Source organism: Monopterus albus, unplaced genomic scaffold (assembly GCF_001952655.1).
Source record: "Monopterus albus unplaced genomic scaffold, M_albus_1.0 scaffold30.1, whole genome shotgun sequence".
NCBI lineage: Eukaryota > Metazoa > Chordata > Actinopteri > Synbranchiformes > Synbranchidae > Monopterus > Monopterus albus.
In genome coordinates this window covers 1916822-1936704 of record NW_018127910.1, presented here as the reverse complement: position 1 = coordinate 1936704, position 19883 = coordinate 1916822, and the positions used below count along the sequence as shown (strand labels likewise).

The window sequence follows — 19883 nt, the reverse complement described above, 5'->3', positions numbered from 1 at the left end:
TATATTGTGAATCTTCAAAATTGTCTCATCTCTAGAGAATATTCTCCCCCATTCTCTGAGTCGTTAAAATGCATTTTGACAAACTTATATTGTCCAAATACATTAAACAAGGTAATTGTGTGCGCTTTGAGTTTATTTGCCAATTTTGGTGCGGTGTTTAGAACTTGTTTCATTTTCTACAGTGACTCTTATTGTATTACCGTATTTAGAGAGATGATACCTGCGGTTTATCCTCCAAGTGGCCGATTTTTATAATAAACTGTGTTGAACAAGCCTTTAAAATGCTACCCGTTAATCAGAACAGTCTTGATAGGGACCGCTGACACTATAATGTTTTAGAAAGCATTTGTTTATTTACATTTGCATGACTATCCTGCTGAGCTCGTCACGGGCATTGCGTCTCACCATCAAGTCAGTCCATGAACTTGCTGCACTTTTCAGTCAGACCTGGATCCGGGATGTATCCGCATGCATGTGGGCTGTCCGGGGCGTGTCGCCTGAAAGTCAGATGGCGTCGGTTAGTATGGCAAGAAGTGGTGCTCTGCAAGTTTGACAGGCGACCTCTCGTCCGCAGTCTTTGGAATGGGGGATCCCCTTCTCCAGCGAAGCAGCCAGTATCTTGTGAGTAGCTGCGGTTGTTGGTGTGTCTCAGAATAGCAAAGCGAACAGTTCCTTGGATTTCTGAGCGATTTTCAGTACCACCATAGTGGAGGTCAATTACACAGAAATATCCTAAAAGGTGTGTAAAAACCAAACCTTTAACATCCAAGGCCTATGAAAGCATATAGTGTTGTTTCAGTGAGCTTTAGTTTAATTGAATCCCCCCCCAAGATCGGCTCATCACACTAGTACTACAAGAAATATCCAGTATTTTTGTACACTTAGTCAAGACGTGCACCTCCTTCCACTTCCTCATTTTGATATGAATCTAAACGTTTGCTCAACTTTATTCGGTACCTTCCTCCAAAAAGCTTTTGTTAATAACAGTTGCTAATTGTGTGACATTACCATTTGGTGCACATCTATCTATCTATCTATCTATCTATCTATCTATCTATCTATCTATCTATCTATCTATCTATCTATCTATCTATCTATCTATCTATCTAAAGAACAACAAGATGTATGTAAATGAATGTGTGTTGGTGCTGGTAGTTTCCAAGCTTTAAAAGACACCCTGATATTATTTTGGTTTTGTCAGCACAATATTTGTTGGGAAAAAAAGGACCACGACTGAGTAATTTATAGAAAAATATAGTTTTTAAAAATCCAGTGCAGAATTTAGTATAGATCTCTAGAAAAGTGTAATGGCTCTCATAGAAAATACTTCCCACGGTGCCAAATTGAGTGTCTTTCAGAGCACAGAGGAATATTCATGACCTCACTGGATCTCGTCCAAGTGCAGCTGATTAGTGGAATCTGAGCTTTCGCTCTCTGTATTGTATGAACTACCTTGCACGTTTCCTCTCATTGTATTCCAGGGAGCTCTAACAAAAGCTTTGTGTTTCGACAAGGCTTCCAATATAAAATTAGGTCCTGCACAGCCAAGGAAAGTGCACTTTGATGTTCTCTCTGAAACAGGAGAGGGTTTTGATGAATAATCAGTCAACACATTGCAACAGAAATGCTTCTTTTATCCCTGGCTTTGTTCTAAATAAACAGAGATTAATAAAAACTAAAAGGAGCATTTTAAAAGTTTAATTGAAGGATTGATCGTTAATACTACTTTCAAAATGGACAAAATAGCTTGTGTTTTTCCTAAGAGGCAGCCAGGACAGATTTGGTATTTTCATTTTAAGCTGATAAAATACTGGCCTCATCAGTGACCCCTGCAATCATGAGCTCGGTAGGATAAGAAACAGTAACTTCATCCAGCTTTGACAATGACTGCTAAGTGATTGTGCAGTCACAACTCATGTCGGGACATGATCCATCAGTTATTATGCAGTCACTAAAGGGGTATTGCCTGCCTCAAAAGCCTGTAGTTAATACTTGTAATACCTCAAATAAAGTAAGAAGCTTTGATTTTAGGGCGTCACTTTACTGGCGGACAGAAACTGTGGGAATCCAGCATCACATCAGATAAACCCATAAAGTTTCCACTCCCATATGCTCACATCAGAGGAATGTCTGAACAAAATGGGTAAACAACCGCTAACATGACTCTCTCACTGCATAATTGTATGCATTGTAAACAATGTTGAAGGGTTACATCTTCAACTGGAAGGACATTAGTGATTGATTACTGTAAAAGTAATTTCCCATGCATAAATGTTTCTGAGCTCCAGCTTTGAAACTGAGGATTTCTTGCTTACTTTTATCCTGGGTGACAGTAATTTTAGTACTTACTGTCAAAGTAATTTCCCATGCATAAATGTTTCTGAGCTCCAGCTTTGAAACTGAGGATTTCTTGCTTACTTTTATCCTGGGTGACAGTAATTTTAGTATCTTTGATTTGATTTGATTTGATTTATTTATTCTTTCAAGCATGTAAAGACAGTTGATATATCAACACACATAATTTTACACATATCCAACAAATGCTAATCCAATATCAACTTGCTTATACCTAGTACATGCTTGAATGGAGTAGGAAGAAGTCAGACTTATCCAGTCCTACCCCATGACATCATCTTACCATCATTGGTTTGCAAGCAGTATCTCTACATAGATAATTCTCTTCTACACAACACAAGTAATATACTAAAGAAATATAACAGAGTGTTAACATTCTTACATAATTACATTCTTAGATAATTGTCTTCTACACCACACAAGTAATATACTAACGAATTATTACAAAGTGTTAACATTCATACACCACACCCACAAAAAGCTCCATTGGTGTGATCCCTATACCCCATCTTATGCACAATTCTTATCGCTCTTTTTTGTAATATATACAATGGTTGAAGTGAGCTTTTGTATGTATTTCCCCAGTTTTCAACGCCATACTCTAAGTATGGTAAAATCAATGAAGAATACAAAATGCGTAGTGCTTTCCCGTCCAAAATATATCTAACCCTTGCCAATATCAATATATTTTTTGCTATTTTGTTCTGAACATATCTGATATGCGATTTCCAGGAGAATTTGTCATCAACTATGACACCTAGAAATTTAATTTCATATACCCGTTCTATATTAGCTCCCCCAATTTTCAATTAGTGTAAGCCTTATCCTGATAATGATTTACTACGCCTCTTTGGAACAAGACTCATATGACTGGCTTGACTGTGCTGGATCAAGATGCTCAGGGGTTGAGGATTTCTGATCAGATTATTTGCCCTGTCATTAGTACAGTACTAAACCATCAGAATGACTTTATGGGCAATGAGCAATGTTTACTTCTAGTGCTGCTTACAGAGTGTTTTTATGTTCATTTTTGGTGATCGATTATTCAGAAATCTATGGAGTAACATCAGATTTTAATGTCTTCATTTTCAGCTGGCAAGTGAAGCATACTGTAGATACAGCATGTCACTGTAGATACAGCATGCCAGTCTATGCATACTTGGTGATTTGTAGAGAATGGCTGGTCATGAACTGTGACAACAATGTGTGTGTGTGTGTGTCCTCAGGGTAACTTCACCTGGAGCAGCGTGCCAGGACGTCGCGTTGGCCTGAAGCCCGTCCCTTTGCAAAACCTCTCAGAGCTGGAAAGGGTTCGTCTCCAGGATGTGGCCTTCAGGCGATTGCTTCGGGATCGTGACCTGGGCTGCCACATCGCCATCCCTAAATGTATTCAAACACACACACATGCACTTACGGTCCCCGTTTTATGCGCCAAGTTGTTGTGGTCTCCCAGGCAACAGCCTGTCACAGCATGTCTAACAAAAAATGCTGAATAGCAAAAGCTCAGGAAATGTTTCCTTCTCTCTTTCTTTTTTGTTGTGCAAGGGTATAGTGCTCATAACCTCCCACTGCTGCATGATTTCTTTCCATGGCATGAACTTGTCTACTTTCATTTTACAGTGACAGGCTGATTCATCGCTGCACACTGAAAATGTTTTCAAACTGGGTTAATTTTCCACATAGCTTTCTTATCCTGATTTACGGTAGGAAACATCCTTGCCGTCTACTGTCATTCTGTCCTTTAAGAATGCAGTTTATGGTTGTGAACAAAGAAAAGATAACTTTTAAAACTTGTGTTGCCACTGTCTTATGAAAAAGCACACTCTTGTGTAGGGGTTAGGAGCTACCTCCCATGTTTGTCTTGACACGCCTGTTTATTTGTGTTAGCTCTGGTGAATTGTGTAACAGCATATTATCTATAAGGTTCTGTATGTAAGTGTAACAAATCTGTCTCATTTCAGGTGGACACAAGCACAGGAGGTTACTTAGGAGGAAGTTGGATTCATTAGCTAAAGAGAAGAACAAAGAGAAAGGTAATGTGGTTCAGAATATGCTCTAATTTGAAGCCATAGCTGTTTTTCCTTTTTTTAAGGAGCTCTCACTGCCTTATTAAACATGATCTAACAGTCATGTAGTGCTCTCCTTTACACACACACCCACTCAGTGATAATATTTATTTTTAGGTTTTAGGTTAGAGCCACTGATTTCTGTCAGATGTTTCTTCCCCTCCAGTTTCTAGCCCAGTGAACTGCTGCCACCTGAAGAGATACAGTTTTATTCTTTTGGCTAAAGTTGTATAGACAGATTTAAGAAGACATTCTCAGATGTTTATGCCCATGGAGAACTTGGTGATTCAGAATCTTTACAGTACTGTAAAGAAGTCTCAGAGAGAGCCCCATCGCTGCCCCACCCGCCGCAACAATTTGGCTGGAAAGTGATGTTCTCTGTCAGACAAGCAGTCGAGGGAAATAAAAACAATCTTAAGTGGTGGCTCATTTATTACAGCCTATCCTCTGGCATAGCCTCCTCTTTCCTCTGTACCAGTTTTGTTTACAAAGGGACTTCAGAAAGTATGTGCTCCCTCACTCTGAATATTGTACTGCAGAACAGTGTGCTTGGCATTTCTCTTGTCATGTTTATTGTGAAGCATTTATTTAAAAGTTTGAATAAAAAATTGGATGCAAACACAACGGAATGTGTACAGAAAAAGCAAGATCCAGAAGGTCAGATGTATAATATGCAGATATACTGTAACTGGCACATCTAAAGAATCCGGTTTATTTGGAGCCAGCAAGAGTCTCCCTGTCTTTCCCTTGCCCTTCACACAGACACTACACCCCAGGCGTTTGGCATACCGCTGATGCAAGTCATTTCCAATGACCGTGCCCATAAACAGCGGCTTGATCCCCTACGGGTGGAGCACAGCGACCCCACTGAATTGATGCTGTCATACCTTGAGCTCAACTCCGGCTTCAAAAGAGCAACCAAAGACTTCTCCAGCAGCACCTCATCCCTTAGCTCCACTTCTGAGACCCCTAATGAATCATCTCTTCTAATCACACCTGATGTAGCCCCACGAACACGCAGGAGGGTACGTAGGCCTTTCTGTTGATAAATCTGACATACTATTGTAGAACAATAGAGTATACAATTGTGCACTTGAGTCCCTTGGGAATTTGCAACTGTTTGGATAATGGCTTAGTGGGTGGATGATGTAGCTGTTAAATGACTGCACCACATTTTATTAGTCACAGTCACTGTATGTATGGTTACTACCCATCTGCTTGACAGGGTGGAGTGTCTGTGGATTGCATCACTGATCTTGATGATAACCAGTCTCGGCTCTTGGAGGCCCTCCAGCTGTCTCTGCCAGAAGAGGCAGCTGGCAACAGGAAGCGGCACCATGACAAAAAGCTCAGCCTTAACCCTATTTACAGACAGGTGCCCAGGGTAGTGAACGTCTGCTGCCAGCACCTGGAAAAATATGGTACACATAGTCAGAGTTCAAAAGTAACATTCAGAAGAATAGTAACACAAAGTGACACTAAAGGAATAACGCTAAACATAGAAATGGAAACATATCTTTGTGGAAGCTTAGAATTTATGAAACAAATGCTGTTGAATTGTACAGTTTGGATGTCTTTGAGGATGAACATTAGCCACAGCGTTGACACTGAGAGAGCGTCTTTATCTTTGCTTAGGTCTGCAGACAGTTGGAATTTTCCGTGTCGGGAGTTCCAAGAAGAGAGTCCGGCAGGTACGGTGCCAACTGGTTAGCTTTAAAACACCTCTGCACTTTAATAAATGACATGAACTTTGAGCTGTATTTTTGTCACAATGTTTTACACAGCTTCGGGAAGAGTTTGACCAGGGATGGGAGGTGCTCTTGGATGAGGAGAACAGTGTCCATGATGTAGCTGCGGTGCTGAAAGAATTCCTCAGAGACTTGCCTGACCCCCTGCTGACCAGAGATCTTTACACGGCCTTTATCAACACAATGTGTGAGGAGCGCACTCACTTCACACACATTTATTGAGAAAAATTCTTGTGTTACCTTTGGTTTATTTGAAATTCTTTTTCTGCAGTGCTGGATTATAAAGACCAAGAGAGTGCCATCCAGCTCCTGATATTTTTGCTTCCTCCCTGTAACAGCGACACGCTGCAGCGCCTCCTCTGCTTGTTGTCCACTGTGGCCGCCCATGCTGAAGACAGTTTGGACAACGAAGGACAAAAGGTAAAAAAAACTGTACATGCTCTGTTTATATAGCAGTGGGAAGATGAGTGCCAGCAACACCTGCTTCTTTGTGGCCTGTAACAAGACATATATATGATGGACATGGTCTCCGCTATGTAAAAGTGAAGCCAAAATGTTGTGTGTACAGCAGCTGCCATCTTGCTGTTTTGCAGCCAGGCTATGTGCAGTAGCAACCTGAAGTGGAGTGACAGCATTAGACAAAGATGTCAAATCAACTGAAACACACCTCTTTTTATATCATCAAATAACTTTTTAAAAGCAAACTTACTGGAAAAATGACTGTTTATACACACATCAGGGTGATAACATATACCTCAAACTACAGAAGTGACCTCTATGAAAAATGTATTTGATTTGTACTTTGAGTTTTTATTTTGCTTCATGTCACATCCTCTAACATAGAGGAGGTGGGACCTATATTGCAACCAGCCACCAGGGGGCGATGAAGTCACTGTGGCTTCACTTCCAGGAGCTGACATAGTTGCCATGTCTTCTACAGTCAATGGGCCAACTGTACAGTATAAACACATGAGTAAACACAAGAGAAGATGTTAATATTGAGATGAAGACTGGGTCTTTGTTCTTGATTGAGAATAAACATTTGAGGACCAGCTCTTTTGGCAGCAGGTCACTCACTCATGTCATAACTTATTGACTCCACCTGCAGGTACAGAAAGGCAATGAACAGCTTTCATGGAATAATGCTGAATAACATGAACAAACTGTTACACAAGTTTAATGTGATTATGATGAATCATAGCAGTCACTGGAAGGCAGTAGGACAGATATGTGTAACATCTGCAGCCTCTAATTTGAAGAAACTGCCATGCCAAAGCACAGGACCATTATGCACGATGATCCATTGTGGGTATCTTGATTAAATGATGCAAAACCAGCAATTCTCTGCATTACAATGAACTTACAAATGCCATGCATCTATATATACCATACTGTTTTGTCATAATTTGTCATTCCCCCAGTTTTATGTGTTGTAAACTACAGGAAATGTAGAGAAGCTGTGACACTGTGGTGATGCATTCTGTAAACACAGTTTATCTCAACATTTACATTTGCTTCTTTGCACCCAGCAGATAATATTATGTCTCTCTGTCCCCATTAAGCCAGTCTGTACTCTCCTCTTTTGTCATACACCGCACTGTTAGATTGTATGGTTCTAATGTGGTAATTAATGTGACAGACTGAGAATATAATGGTTATCATTGTTACAGTAAATTACATTTCACCTGATGTTTTTTATGCATAACAAGGTGCATTGTAATGCATGTATTCACATATAAAATAACTGACCTTGCACTTTGGATTGCACTTCTCCTTTTAAATCTAGGCCCAAAGTCCCTTTTAAGCAATGATCATCTTTACGTGTTAATCTTACTTTTGGAGCATTAATGCTCACAGTGGAGATTAGTCATTTCCCACAGTTTTAAATCCAGTTTATCTTGGCCTTGGTCCAAGAACATACATACTGAAATGTTGAAAAAACTGATGTGCTTGGTCTCTTAGAGCAATAGATGGCAGAGCCTGCCTTATTGGTGGTGGCAAGCTTGTGTTAGGTGCACTTCCCAACATGTCCTGTGTGCCAAGGAGGGCCTGTTTACAGCAAAAGACTTGCTTTTATTACAACAGTGATTCTTCATTGGTAAGAACATGGGCAGATTAAAAGAAACTATATTTTGGCTCCACTGTCATCGTTTATTCAGTATAACTAGCCTCAAAAACATTTTACATATAACACTTAAAATTTCAGATGACAGTTACTCTAGGTTGGAATGTGGGAGGTTTACTAAAAAAGCTGGTGAATAAGATGAGTTAGCTAAAAAAAAAAGAATAAATCTTACTTGTATTCTACCATGACAGGTTGTTGGGCTGCTTGTATTTTGCTGTAGCTGAAGGACTGTCATCCACCATATCACACTAACCACTTAAAGTGCTTGTGTGTGCACATGCATATATTTGGTAGAATGTCTGTCCATACAGCTAAATCCTGTCTTCTGATTTGTTTAGATCACAGGGAACAAGATGACATCACTCAATTTGGCCACCATCTTTGGACCCAACCTCTTGCGCAAACAGAAAACTTCTGACAAAGAGTTTGCAGTGGAGAGTTTCGCCCGTGCAGAGGAGAGTTCAGTCATCATCAGTGTGGTCCAAAGGATGATTAATGCATTTGCTGCATTATTTATGGTAACTCATCCTTAATTTGTAATTTGTCTGGTAAACCTTACTGCAAACCAAAAGGCGTTAAAACAATTCAACACAGGCCTGGGTTTAATAAATAGAATCCCAATTGGGAAAACATTACTGTACTGGAGCCACCTACTGAGCTTTATGGGTTTAGAGAAGGATTAAGCTTTTACAAAGCAAAGTGCTGAAGTATCACAGCAAAAGACAGAAATTCATACAATTTGGTTTTTTGTCCCAAACCTTGTAAAATTAAGTTTAGTGAATACTCTTTTCAGTGAATGGCAAATGACTAGGCTCACTGGAGAGGTTAATATGTGCCAACCCAGCCTCTGTTTGGTTTCCAAGGACATTATGTTTTCTGCTTTTCACCAGAAACGTAAGTGCAGATGCATTTAACTGGAGTAGCTAAAAAATTTTTCAGTTAAGGCAAAAAGAGCTAATTTCTCTGCATCATTAATACAGTCTTTTTAAACTGCTGCCAGTTATTTCCTCCTTATATCATACAAGCATCATCTTGTCCTTGTTATAGTACATGTTGCATTAATACTGGGAATGTAAAATTGTAGGTGTACAAAAACAAGTTAGTGAATGTGGTAAACTTTAAAAAAAGATGCTTCTCTGGTATTTGTATGCAGTGCAGAGACTAATTCATTTGTTAGATGCATACTTTATGTACCTGTTTAATTCTTTTCAGTTGAAATGTGACATACTAAATGTAAGAAAAAAATACATCATCATTCTTTATAATAAGCTTCAGTAAAACAGAGTTTTGGTTCTCCCAGGTTCCCCCAGACCTGCAGAATGAAGTGCTGATGAGTTTGCTAGAAACTGATCCTGATGTTGTGGATTACTTACTGCGGAGGAAGGCATCTCAGTCCTCGTGAGTTTCCGCATTTTGTCTCTGTGTTTGTTTGTGTGACTGCATGCTAATGTGTGTGTATGTGTGCTGTCCCCCTGTGCAAGTGCCCAAACAATCAAAATAAAGCATGCATTATGCCTCCCGGTTCCTCTACGATGCTATATTTGTGTAAGACAGTTTATGTAGTACTTAAAGTTAAATAATCAGATTGTCATCTATTTGTTTCTGCAGACATCCAATGATTCTTAGAACAGAAGAGTCCTTCTCTCTGACTGAGAGATATTTGTCCAGTGATTCCAGTAAAGCATCTAGCAGAGCGGTGTCTCCTTATGACAACAACTCCCCTGTCCTGTCAGAGAGCAGTCCACTCTCAGACAGGGAAGCCAGACTTTCAGGGCAGTTCAAACCCAGTGGTCGTTCAAAACATGGATCTGGCAGCACTTCCCCTACACTCTCTACTGACAAAGGTGAACTAAATTATTTGCACAATTGCTATTATAAAGTATAATGTAAAAGTTTAGTTAGACATTTTGGGAAATAAGCTACCTGTTTTCACCATTTCCCATCTGTAACTAAGCTAAGCTAAACGGCTGCTGGCTGTTTCACATTCACCACAGAGATGTGACACAGATATTGATCTCTGTATTCAACTCTTGGTAAAAGCCTGTGAATAAGCAAAGATCCAAACATGTTTAACTGTTGCTGAGCCATTTTAAAAGTGACATTGAAAATGAATTTGAATAGGTAGACAGTCATTGGTATAGCTCTTATGATGAGATGTTCAAATTTTACTGGCTTTTCAAAAAGACAGGTGAAAGAAAGATTGTTAAGGCCAAGGGAATAGAAAGTACCTTTAAAAAAATAACATAACTTTGGCTCTGTTATATTTTACATTGATGCAATGGTCCATTAAACCAAAGTAATATTCCTCTTCATTCATTTGTTTCTGTTAGAGGCTTCAACAATTTGTGACAATGACCATTTCTGGAATGAGCTGCTCAGTAAAGATTTCACTGGCCATCACATCACTGGTAATATAATCATCTTCACATGTTTTTGCAGATGTTCTTTGAGGTGATCGCTGATGTTTTGAACGTTTTCTTCCAGGCTCCCCTGGAGACATGTTGGAATGTGAGTCCTATGGATCATCAGAGGGGCTGAGCTGTCACCAAGGTAACAACATGTTGCCCATCAGACCAAGACAAACCTTATTGGGTATTTTGGAATGCAAGCCACACCTCTCAGTGACTCATAGCAGCAGTGGTCCTCGTGATCAGAGTAGACAGAGTCAACCAGGATCATCATTACATCAGGGACTGAGTAGCCAATCAGCAGCCATTAGCTTGGACAACTTAGCAGAAAGGACAGAATGCCCTGCATGTCCACTGTTTAAGGTCAGAGTGGATAATTTGTCTCCGCTCCACTACTCCAGGCCTCTGAGGGAGAACCATATTTCTCACTCTGCACCCTCCCTCTTCAAGCATCAGCCTGCTCCCCAAACCCCACAACAGTCCAGACAGAGCCCTGCCCCCCAGACTGTAGATACAGTAGACTCCTCTGGGCCTGGGCAGGAAAATTGCCCTGCTACACTGGATCCGCAGACAAAGAGGTTTCATATATTGCAGATACTGTCAAAAGAAAATGCAGACAATCTGCCAGAAACCTTGGTGTGATGCTTCAGCTGACTCTGAACTACACTGAAGATTGCTTTTAGAGGTGGAGTCTGTTTCCTGTCACATGACCAGATACTGAACACTACTGTTTATCTGTAATTGTGCCAGTTAAAATTTCTCGATAGACCAGCAGAACTTTACACCACCTGTTTCTTAGATGTGTTATTACTGTTGTATTATTTTGCGGGGATGTTATCTCGTGCATATATACATATATATCTATATATCTATATATATAGATATATAGATATATATTGTGTATATATCTATATATATCATCAGAATCAAAATCATCTTCAAAATCATCAGAAATAGTTAAAAGCATGTGCTGCTCCTGTAATTTGTAATGAAACTCACCTGGAGCAGTCAACAGGTACTGGCTGTATAGTCCAAGTCCAAGTCCAAGTGTTTATTTGTCATATGCACAGTTAGGAAACGTGTTTCCCTGTACAATGAAATTCTTACTTTGCCGTCCACATAAATGCCACAAAATACAAATGAAATATAAAGTAGATAAGTAACACAAAATCTAAGGCACTTTAAGCAGCAAAGAGAATATAAACCACACTTCCAGTCTTTTTTGTGGTGTGGACCACACTGAGCATGAAGGAAAGAAAGAAGAGCAAAGAAGTGTCTGAGGATCTGAGAACCACCATAGTGGAAAAGCCTGGACAGTCTCGAGGCTCCAAGTCCATCTCCAGACATCTGGCTGTTCCTGTGTCCACTGTGCACAACATTATCAAGATGTTTACAGCCCATGGCGCTGTAGCTAATCTCCCTGGACGTGGACGAAAGAGAAAAATGGATGACAGAGTGCAACGAAGGATTGTTCGAATGGTGGATGAAGGACCTTGATCAATTTTTAAACAAATTCAAACTGACCTGCAGGCACAGGGTGCAACAGTGTCAGGTTGCACATCTGAATGACAAGGGATGTTATGATAGGGGACCCAGGGGGACCCCCTGCTGACAGAAACATAACAAAGTTTGGCAAAACTTGCCTGAGGAAGCCACAGTCCTTCTGGGAGAATACCCTGTGCACAGATGAGACTAAAATAGAGCCTTTTGGTCGAGCACATCATTTTACTGTTTTCAGAAAACGAAACGAGGCCTTCAAAGAAAAGAACACAGTCCCTACAGTCAAACACGGTGGAGGTTCACTGATGTTTTGGGGTCACGTTGCTGCTTCAGGCACTGGAAGTCTTGACTACGTGTATAGCATTATGAAATCTGAAGACTACCAATGAATTCTTGGGCGCAGTGTAAGGCCCAGTGTCAGAAAGTGTCAGAGGTCATGGGTCTTACATTTTTCTGGGAGAAGTGATGCGTTATCTGACAGAAATACAGGAGTTCCAATAATTTTGCCCATGACTGTACTTTAATATTGAGTATTGCTACAGGCTCCAGCTGTAATATTCTTAGCTGCAGAAATACTGCAGAGCACCAAAGTCTAGATTTTTATTTTTGAAAACAAAAACTGCAGGATATGTTTTGAATATGGGTTGTTACATTATATTAAGTGTAATAGAGTACAGTCACATTTCGGCTGTTGTTTTCTATGTATATGTACATGTAATTTTTGTGATTGAGATGTAAACATGATTAATAAGCAGCATTATTTACAAGGGTCTATCTTATTTGTAAATTTAGAGTACTTTGTAATTTAATGCCAATGACTTATCTGTACTTTTTCCAGTCACTGCTTAATAAAATGTGATTTATTTCTTATTTCTTCATAAAACTAATCTCAGCTTGTCCTGTCTTATATCTTTCAGTTCAATGGAAACAGATCACAACTCAAAGTTATGTATTGTTTTCTTTCTTTACTGGCATCAGTCTGGATTGACCAGGCTCCTGAGGACACAGCTGTTGATGTCAGATATTTGTTTTGTCTCTGACGTTGTGCACACATCCTAAGTTTAGCAAACTGCAAAGATTTGTGGGATAAAATTAGACACTTAACAATCCCTATATTTTGGAATTTATAAAACCACATACATATACAATATGCTAAATTGCTGTAAAAATAAAAACAAGTTAGTTGTATAATAAAAAAAAAGAAAAATAGGATATTAATGGCATCTCTCCATTGTACCTCAGAAGGTAGTTAAGGCAGGGAGGTTTATTCTATGCTGTATTTCAATTTCATACATATTATACCTTTGGGAGGCAGTTGCAAGTATGAAACTATTTACATTTTATTTCTAATGTTAGCCTGCTTCTGCATATGTGATGACATATATTTGTGTGTATACCTTTTTAAAGTGGTCACAGATTACAAATGTAACTATATTGCCACCAATGTAAAAAAAAAAAAAAAGCCAGTAGGGCACATATTAGATTCCAGTGGGAGAGATGTTTTCTGGTGCCACCTAACAGTGTAACTTGACCCTTTCCCTTAGGAGTTTATTTATGAATCAGCATGATGTTAAATCAAGTGATTACTTATTGTAAGCACAACGCTGCTCCCTAGTACAACTACCTTTTAGTCCAGAACCCATTGAAACAATCACCCGAGTTGGCCACAAGAGGGCAATATAAGACCAGCAAATGGTTTCCTTTGGTTTAGTTTCCTTGTGTCTTCAGGCTGAACACTGTTGACCTACAGTAATACAGTGGGATTTAATAATTCATGAATAGTTGCTAGTTAGGTTTCATTCCTATTAGACGTCTTTGATTAAAATGGCAGTGATTTCATGTAATATGAAATATGGCAGTTTTTATATAAATCTTGTTTCATGTGAATAAAAATACAAGATCTGTGCTGAGTTGGGCCAGTAACTATACAATAAACAAATGTTTTAAGCAAGAACATGTCTGCCATTGAAATATGCAAATTACAGATAGTTTTAAATACTCTGGGAATTCAAATTTGAGGAAACACCATTCCCTAAAGTTATGGAAATGATTATGATTACTGGAAGTATGTAATCTAACAGAGTGAATTATAATTAAACATTTAAAGTATATTTTTAAATCGTGTGTATTAAGATCATGTTTGGACAGTGAACCTTCTTGTCCTAATTATTAAACTCTTCCCTGTTGAACAAAGCCAGGGGATTTCCTCAACACTGTAATTTGTGGTTAAACTTTCTAGGCCACCACACAAGCCCCATTCTGACAGGAACAAAGGGACAGAACAGGATGTCTGTGTGTACTTTACAGAGAATCTATCCTTACTACTGTTTGCCTTCCTTTTTGCATCTGCACCACAAAATGGCATAGTCTGTCTTAACACTACTGAATTCAATAGTCTAATCGCAAATAAGCAAAACATTGGAAAAGCCATCTGGAGATGCTTTTTCTTCATTTGTGACCTGCCTCCTGAAAGCAAACAATCAAATATTTCACTTTGCATCCTTTCTTTGCACTACTAATGGATGCAAATCGATCCTTTGGCAGAGAGCTGCATCTCTTCCCAGCAGGGGTCCATCCGCTCGCTGGCATCACGAGCAGCTGCAGGGAGGACAGTAGAAGGTCACAGCCAAAATGAGGCTGAGTATCCAGAAACATGAGAGTCCTGGCCCTGGGTTTCAAGGTCAAGATTGATATACAAATCTCTGTGGAACCAAAATAGAGCTCAGTGAAGCTCATTAAGATGCCAATTATACCACAAAACACTTAAATGCTACAAAGCCTCGGTCCATTTTTTTTGCCCTGCCAACTCTAGACTATATAATGTACTGCTTTTCAATAATTTGCTATAGATTTTAGATGCTCACTGACCTCAAGGATTTATTTCCTAGTTCCAAATGTTCCTCCCAGTTTCCTGCTGCTGTTTTGAAAATGTAACAAATAAATTTATGTCAAACAAAACTGTTGCATCGAGTTTATGTGCTGCATTTACATTTTCAAAAAGTCGGGACCAGAAGCTATTTTGTGCACATTTGCAGTATATTTCCACTTGTCCTCTATTGTCTCTGAAAATGTATTTCCATGACCTTTGCTGGGGAGTAACATTGTACAGCAATTAATTAAAGTGCATGACAATAATAAATGAACACAATGACCATCATTTCGCTAATGGAAAAATGTGAAATGCAGCAGTCAGCAAAGTTTTAATGAAGCAAGAGTGACACAGGACCCAAATGTCAATAACGGTGCGAGTCATGGTCATGACTGGGTAATGAAGTTTATTTCAAGAAAAAAAAGTTCAAGATTAAGGGATTAGCGATGATTGCATTAATCCTCTGAGCTTAGTCCAGTTCAACACTTTTTGAACAAAATGGGAATTTTTAGATACTAACGGTTTCACTGATAACAAAAGTTTTAGTAACTTGGTGCAATTTTCGACTCACTTTGGATTCTGAAAAACATGCGGCACTTTTTTGAGGGGGATGTTTGAAGTAATACTTTCTAGTTAGAGTTCTTTAATGTTTAACTCAATTGCCAGGCTTTCCAAATCAATTTATTTATCTGTTTTGAGATTATGATGCCCGTATAGTGAAAATCATTTTTTGCTCTCCCTTATTTTCTACAGCCTCAGTGAAGCAACGCCAGAACTGTGCAGCCCACAAAATCTGATTTTATTCTCCCCATCTGTTCTGCCTCATGCTCCAATTGGGATAAATTTGATTAATATTTCTCATTTTGAAACAAGGACCACATTGCACCCAGAAAAATGATAGAAGACATGTTACATTTGTTCATTTTGACATTCACTGTAAATGTAGGCGATGAAACATAGTATATTAGTCAGTGCACATGTGGCTGTGCTATCCAAATTATCCAGTAGAGTCGACATGATACCGTGCAGCCGTCCTGTTGGGATGCAGGCTGTGATTTGGGTGAGGCAGGGGGTCAAGTTGGGACAAAATAATCATTTTCTGACAGGCTGCGAAGTGAATGATTCACTCTTTAAATTGTGTTAGCAGAACTCTTCATAGCCACTAAAAGGCAGTTTGCAGCAGGCAGCCTTCAAACTTGTGCAACAAACAGAAAATCATGTGGCTGAAACAATCACTCCCATACAACAGTTAAATATTCTGTAGCAAAATACAGAAATGATTACCAGAGCATATTCAAATTGTTCAGTTCTCAGAGAAACATGGGCAGTTCCCAGCATGTTGTAGGTGAGTTCATTAAAATTCCATGAGCTGCAATTTCTCTCTATACTCTGATTGCAAGATAACTTGTTGCTTAGAGACTCTAGAAGACACATAACATTAACTCAGGTTTCAAACATATAATCATGCATTTTATGTGTCAAAGAAAGTGCTGGCAGTTAATAATTAAGCAGAGGATCAACCTAGGTAATTATCTGAGACTGACATAAAAAAATAAGAAGGTAAAATGCAAACACATGACACTCAGTAATGGTTATGTGCCCATGTGGGAAGAAAAGATTTAATCAACACCTTTGTAGTAAGATTTCACACTCTTGTCCTTAAGAACACAAGGTGAGCAGTAGCTGATGTTCTCCCCTGAACTCCACCGTGTCCTCCACTTTTCTTCTGGTAGACTTTTCTTCTTTTGTCTTTATCCCCTTTGGTCTTAATTTTCACATATGTTTTGAGTAACACGCTAGTTTAGCAGAATCCAGTAATGTACCGTCTCACTTGTCATTCTGTTTTAGTTTTTTGTCCCGCTACATGTCCCACAGTTTTCACATTACAAACACAGGCAATACAGTCACACATTGCATTACTTTGCAGGTTGCTCAGGAGAAATATGATATTAATTTGGTAGTAATTTGTTGTATAGTGTCTGTGACAACACTGTAACAACTATGAACGCCTTAGCATCCACCTAGTAACAACAACAAAGCCCCAACCAATAATGCACCAGCCACAGAGCAATACTGCCAGGCTCCCACACAGACACACACTGGAAAGCACCTAGTCTAAATGATTATAACTGTCAGCACACATACGTAGGACACTTTAAATCCTTTTCAATGATGAAGTAAACTGGTTTGACAGCTGCCCTGCCATGATCTGAGGGAACCTAGGTTTTATCAAGTGTCAGCTTTTAGTGAGTAGTCTCTAAAGAGTGTTACCAAAGTTCAAGTATGAAGGCAGATACCTTTTTTGACAGAGAAGGGCTAAACTTAGAGCAGAAGACTGACCATCAATAAACCAATAAATAACAGAAACAAATCATCAAGTGATTTGATTAATTTATTTTTTGAATTTGAATGCATATCATCATTTGCACATCTGACACTAAAATCATGAAATCCAGCACATAGTTCAGTTTCTTAAGCGATGTCTGAGAGATGATACATCCTTTTGGGATCTTTCTTAAGCTTTCATCCTCCCCAGCAGTCTCCTCTGTAGCTCCCCCTCAGCAGCACATCTGCTGTGATCTTCAGAGTACATGATTTGAAGGTGTTCCTTTATTTCATCAGTCTCAGCAGTGACAGCCTTGATTCTGAACGATTTCTGCATGAAACAAATAAAACAGAACCCTATTCACACTGTAGAAAGACCACTTTTTTGTGTCAGCCCAGCAGTGATACTCCTGACCGCATTCTTTTGACACTCTTGGCCTTCATATGGTTTGATCCTAGACATCTAATGTTTCAAATCTCTGTACAACCATTTACTCTGGATGATCAGACTTCTGCTGAGGTTGGCTAAGCTGCAAATTTGAAGAAGTTGTCAAACACCGTTATGCGCAAAGGTGCACAAAGGTGTAATTATCCCACCTTAACAGGTATGTGAAAAGCCCCTCTAATCCCCAAACCTCTTTCCTACTTACCTTCTTTATAGAGACCTGGAATTTGAAACATGCTGCAATCTCTGAACAAAAAAGCAGACAGGCTGCATGTGGATGCCAAGTTTTCTCTTAAATAATTCAGACCACATGAACGTTCAAAATAAAATCCAAACTACTCCTGATTTAGAATAATGAACTGAACCTTTCAGTCCATGCTGATCTGATCTAATAGACACGTTGAGCCAATATTCCACCAGTCCTTCAAGACAGTTTAGATCAACAGATAGACTCTGAACTCAGAAAGACTGCAAGAGTTTGAGGAGACGCACTGTTGATCAGCTCAGAGACTTCTCAAGAAAACGTTTTGTTTGATCCTCAGATAATGCTAAATATAGGTGTAGTACCACAATCATCTCTTGGTCATCAGGATAACTTAGAACTACCTAAAACGTTCTATGATAGTTTCACCTCATGAAGGACTCCTGATGTTGCCTTAGCATCTGTGCAAAGTTCTTTAACATCACAATGATAGACTCTGTCGTCACAGGCACACCTTCAGTAGCCTTTTACCCGGATCCTCTTTCTAACTGCGTTACTTGGTGACTGGCAGAAATCCAGACAAATGCTCAAACTTTTTTCTGGGACATCACAAGAGCAAAATGTGAGATTACATTTTGTAGCAGTTCAATAATAGCTGCTAAATTTGTTTTTGAGTATGTAGTCAACCCCTTTTCATGCATATTCAGTACTATAGCCTTTCACAGTGTTTCTAAAATAAAGGTTATACTGTAACATAGAGGAGCTCTGGATGTGTAGGGAGGTGTTTATCCAATGTAACTGGCAACATCATTTGTAGGGAGTCTTCCCAGGAGCTTTTTGACATGATCACAAACTAATTGGGTGCATCCCAGTGTAAAGCGGCTTTAACTTTTTTTTTTTTAGAGCTCCCAAGTGGTTTGTAACTCTGCTTTCCTTCATCCAAAAGATACACAGGCCTACAGAGCCAGACTCTAGGCTTCTGAATTCTCCTGGAGTGACCCTCCAGAGCTTTCTAATTCTTTTTTTTTGTTAAATTCTGGCTGAATATTGCTTGGCCAGATCCTGGTTTGGGTCCTTAGGTCCTGATCCTGATCCTGTTCCTAGTTTGGGTTGTAGTAGAAGTAATTTATGAACAGACAAACTCTCAAGCAGTTTTCATCTGTGCATTTTTTTTTTTTTTTTTGCTGTCATTGACATGTATGTAGAATTAAAAACATTTTTAAGAGTTGAAGACGGGGAATTCCTCTAGATATTATTAAGTTCTGCTGAATTTTCTTTTCTCCGCCTAATTCCTCAACTATGATCTCATTATTGCAAGTATGAAATTGTCTTTTCAGGGCGACTCATCTATCTCACAGGATGAATTCTCATTAGGGCGGAGAAAATGATTCTCTCCTGCCTAATACCAAGTTATTTTTTCTTTGCTGCTTTTAGCCTGCTGACTGCTGTCTATCCTTAAGCTTGAGCCTTACTTTTTTCTGCTTGGTATGAAGCAGCCCAGGGCGATGATAAAGCCCCTTATCCCTACTATCTAATGCTGACTCCAGTATATCACTACTACATGGGTCCAGCCTCAGAGATACCTTTTCACACATTTGTCTGCTCTTTATTTGCACCAAATAGCTCACTCATTAACAGCACCTGTGAGCGCTACTGTGAGTGTAAGAAAAGCGATTGGTTGATTTTCACGCTACTCCATGGGGCTGACATATTTCTTCCTCTATTATTCCAGTCAGTGTCAGCTCGTCAAAGGGTTGAGTACTCGTCTTAAGAGCTTTCTCCAATGCTCCTGTGTAAACCTGTAGAGCAGATGAGAAGCAGTGTCTGTCAGTGTGGTATG

At 39.3% G+C, this 19883-nt stretch overlaps 1 protein-coding gene across 4 annotated transcripts in view; it reads left to right on the top strand.

Annotated features, from left to right (window-relative positions):
- The window catches only part of LOC109958143 (rho GTPase-activating protein 6), a 19399-nt gene extending 4386 nt beyond the window's left edge, over positions 1-15013 (top strand). Inside the window, exons 2-14 of one of the 4 annotated variants that reach the window (XM_020596556.1) lie at positions 3582-3741; positions 4317-4388; positions 5184-5446; positions 5647-5842; positions 6057-6112; positions 6206-6356; positions 6441-6589; positions 8633-8812; positions 9595-9692; positions 9903-10138; positions 10625-10702; positions 10779-10844; positions 14747-15013. In XM_020596556.1, coding sequence (XP_020452212.1) covers positions 3582-3741; positions 4317-4388; positions 5184-5446; positions 5647-5842; positions 6057-6112; positions 6206-6356; positions 6441-6589; positions 8633-8812; positions 9595-9692; positions 9903-10138; positions 10625-10702; positions 10779-10844; positions 14747-14859 — 1818 coding nt within the window. In that variant the 3' untranslated portion in view covers positions 14860-15013. Of the gene's footprint in view, positions 1-411; positions 622-3581; positions 3742-4316; positions 4389-5183; positions 5447-5646; positions 5843-6056; positions 6113-6205; positions 6357-6440; positions 6590-8632; positions 8813-9594; positions 9693-9902; positions 10139-10624; positions 10703-10778; positions 11605-13119; positions 13295-14746 lie in introns of those variants that run through there. The other 3 variants (XM_020596557.1, XM_020596555.1, XM_020596554.1) reach the window with 3 other exon arrangements.
- Positions 15014-19883: the final 4870 nt, after the last annotated feature.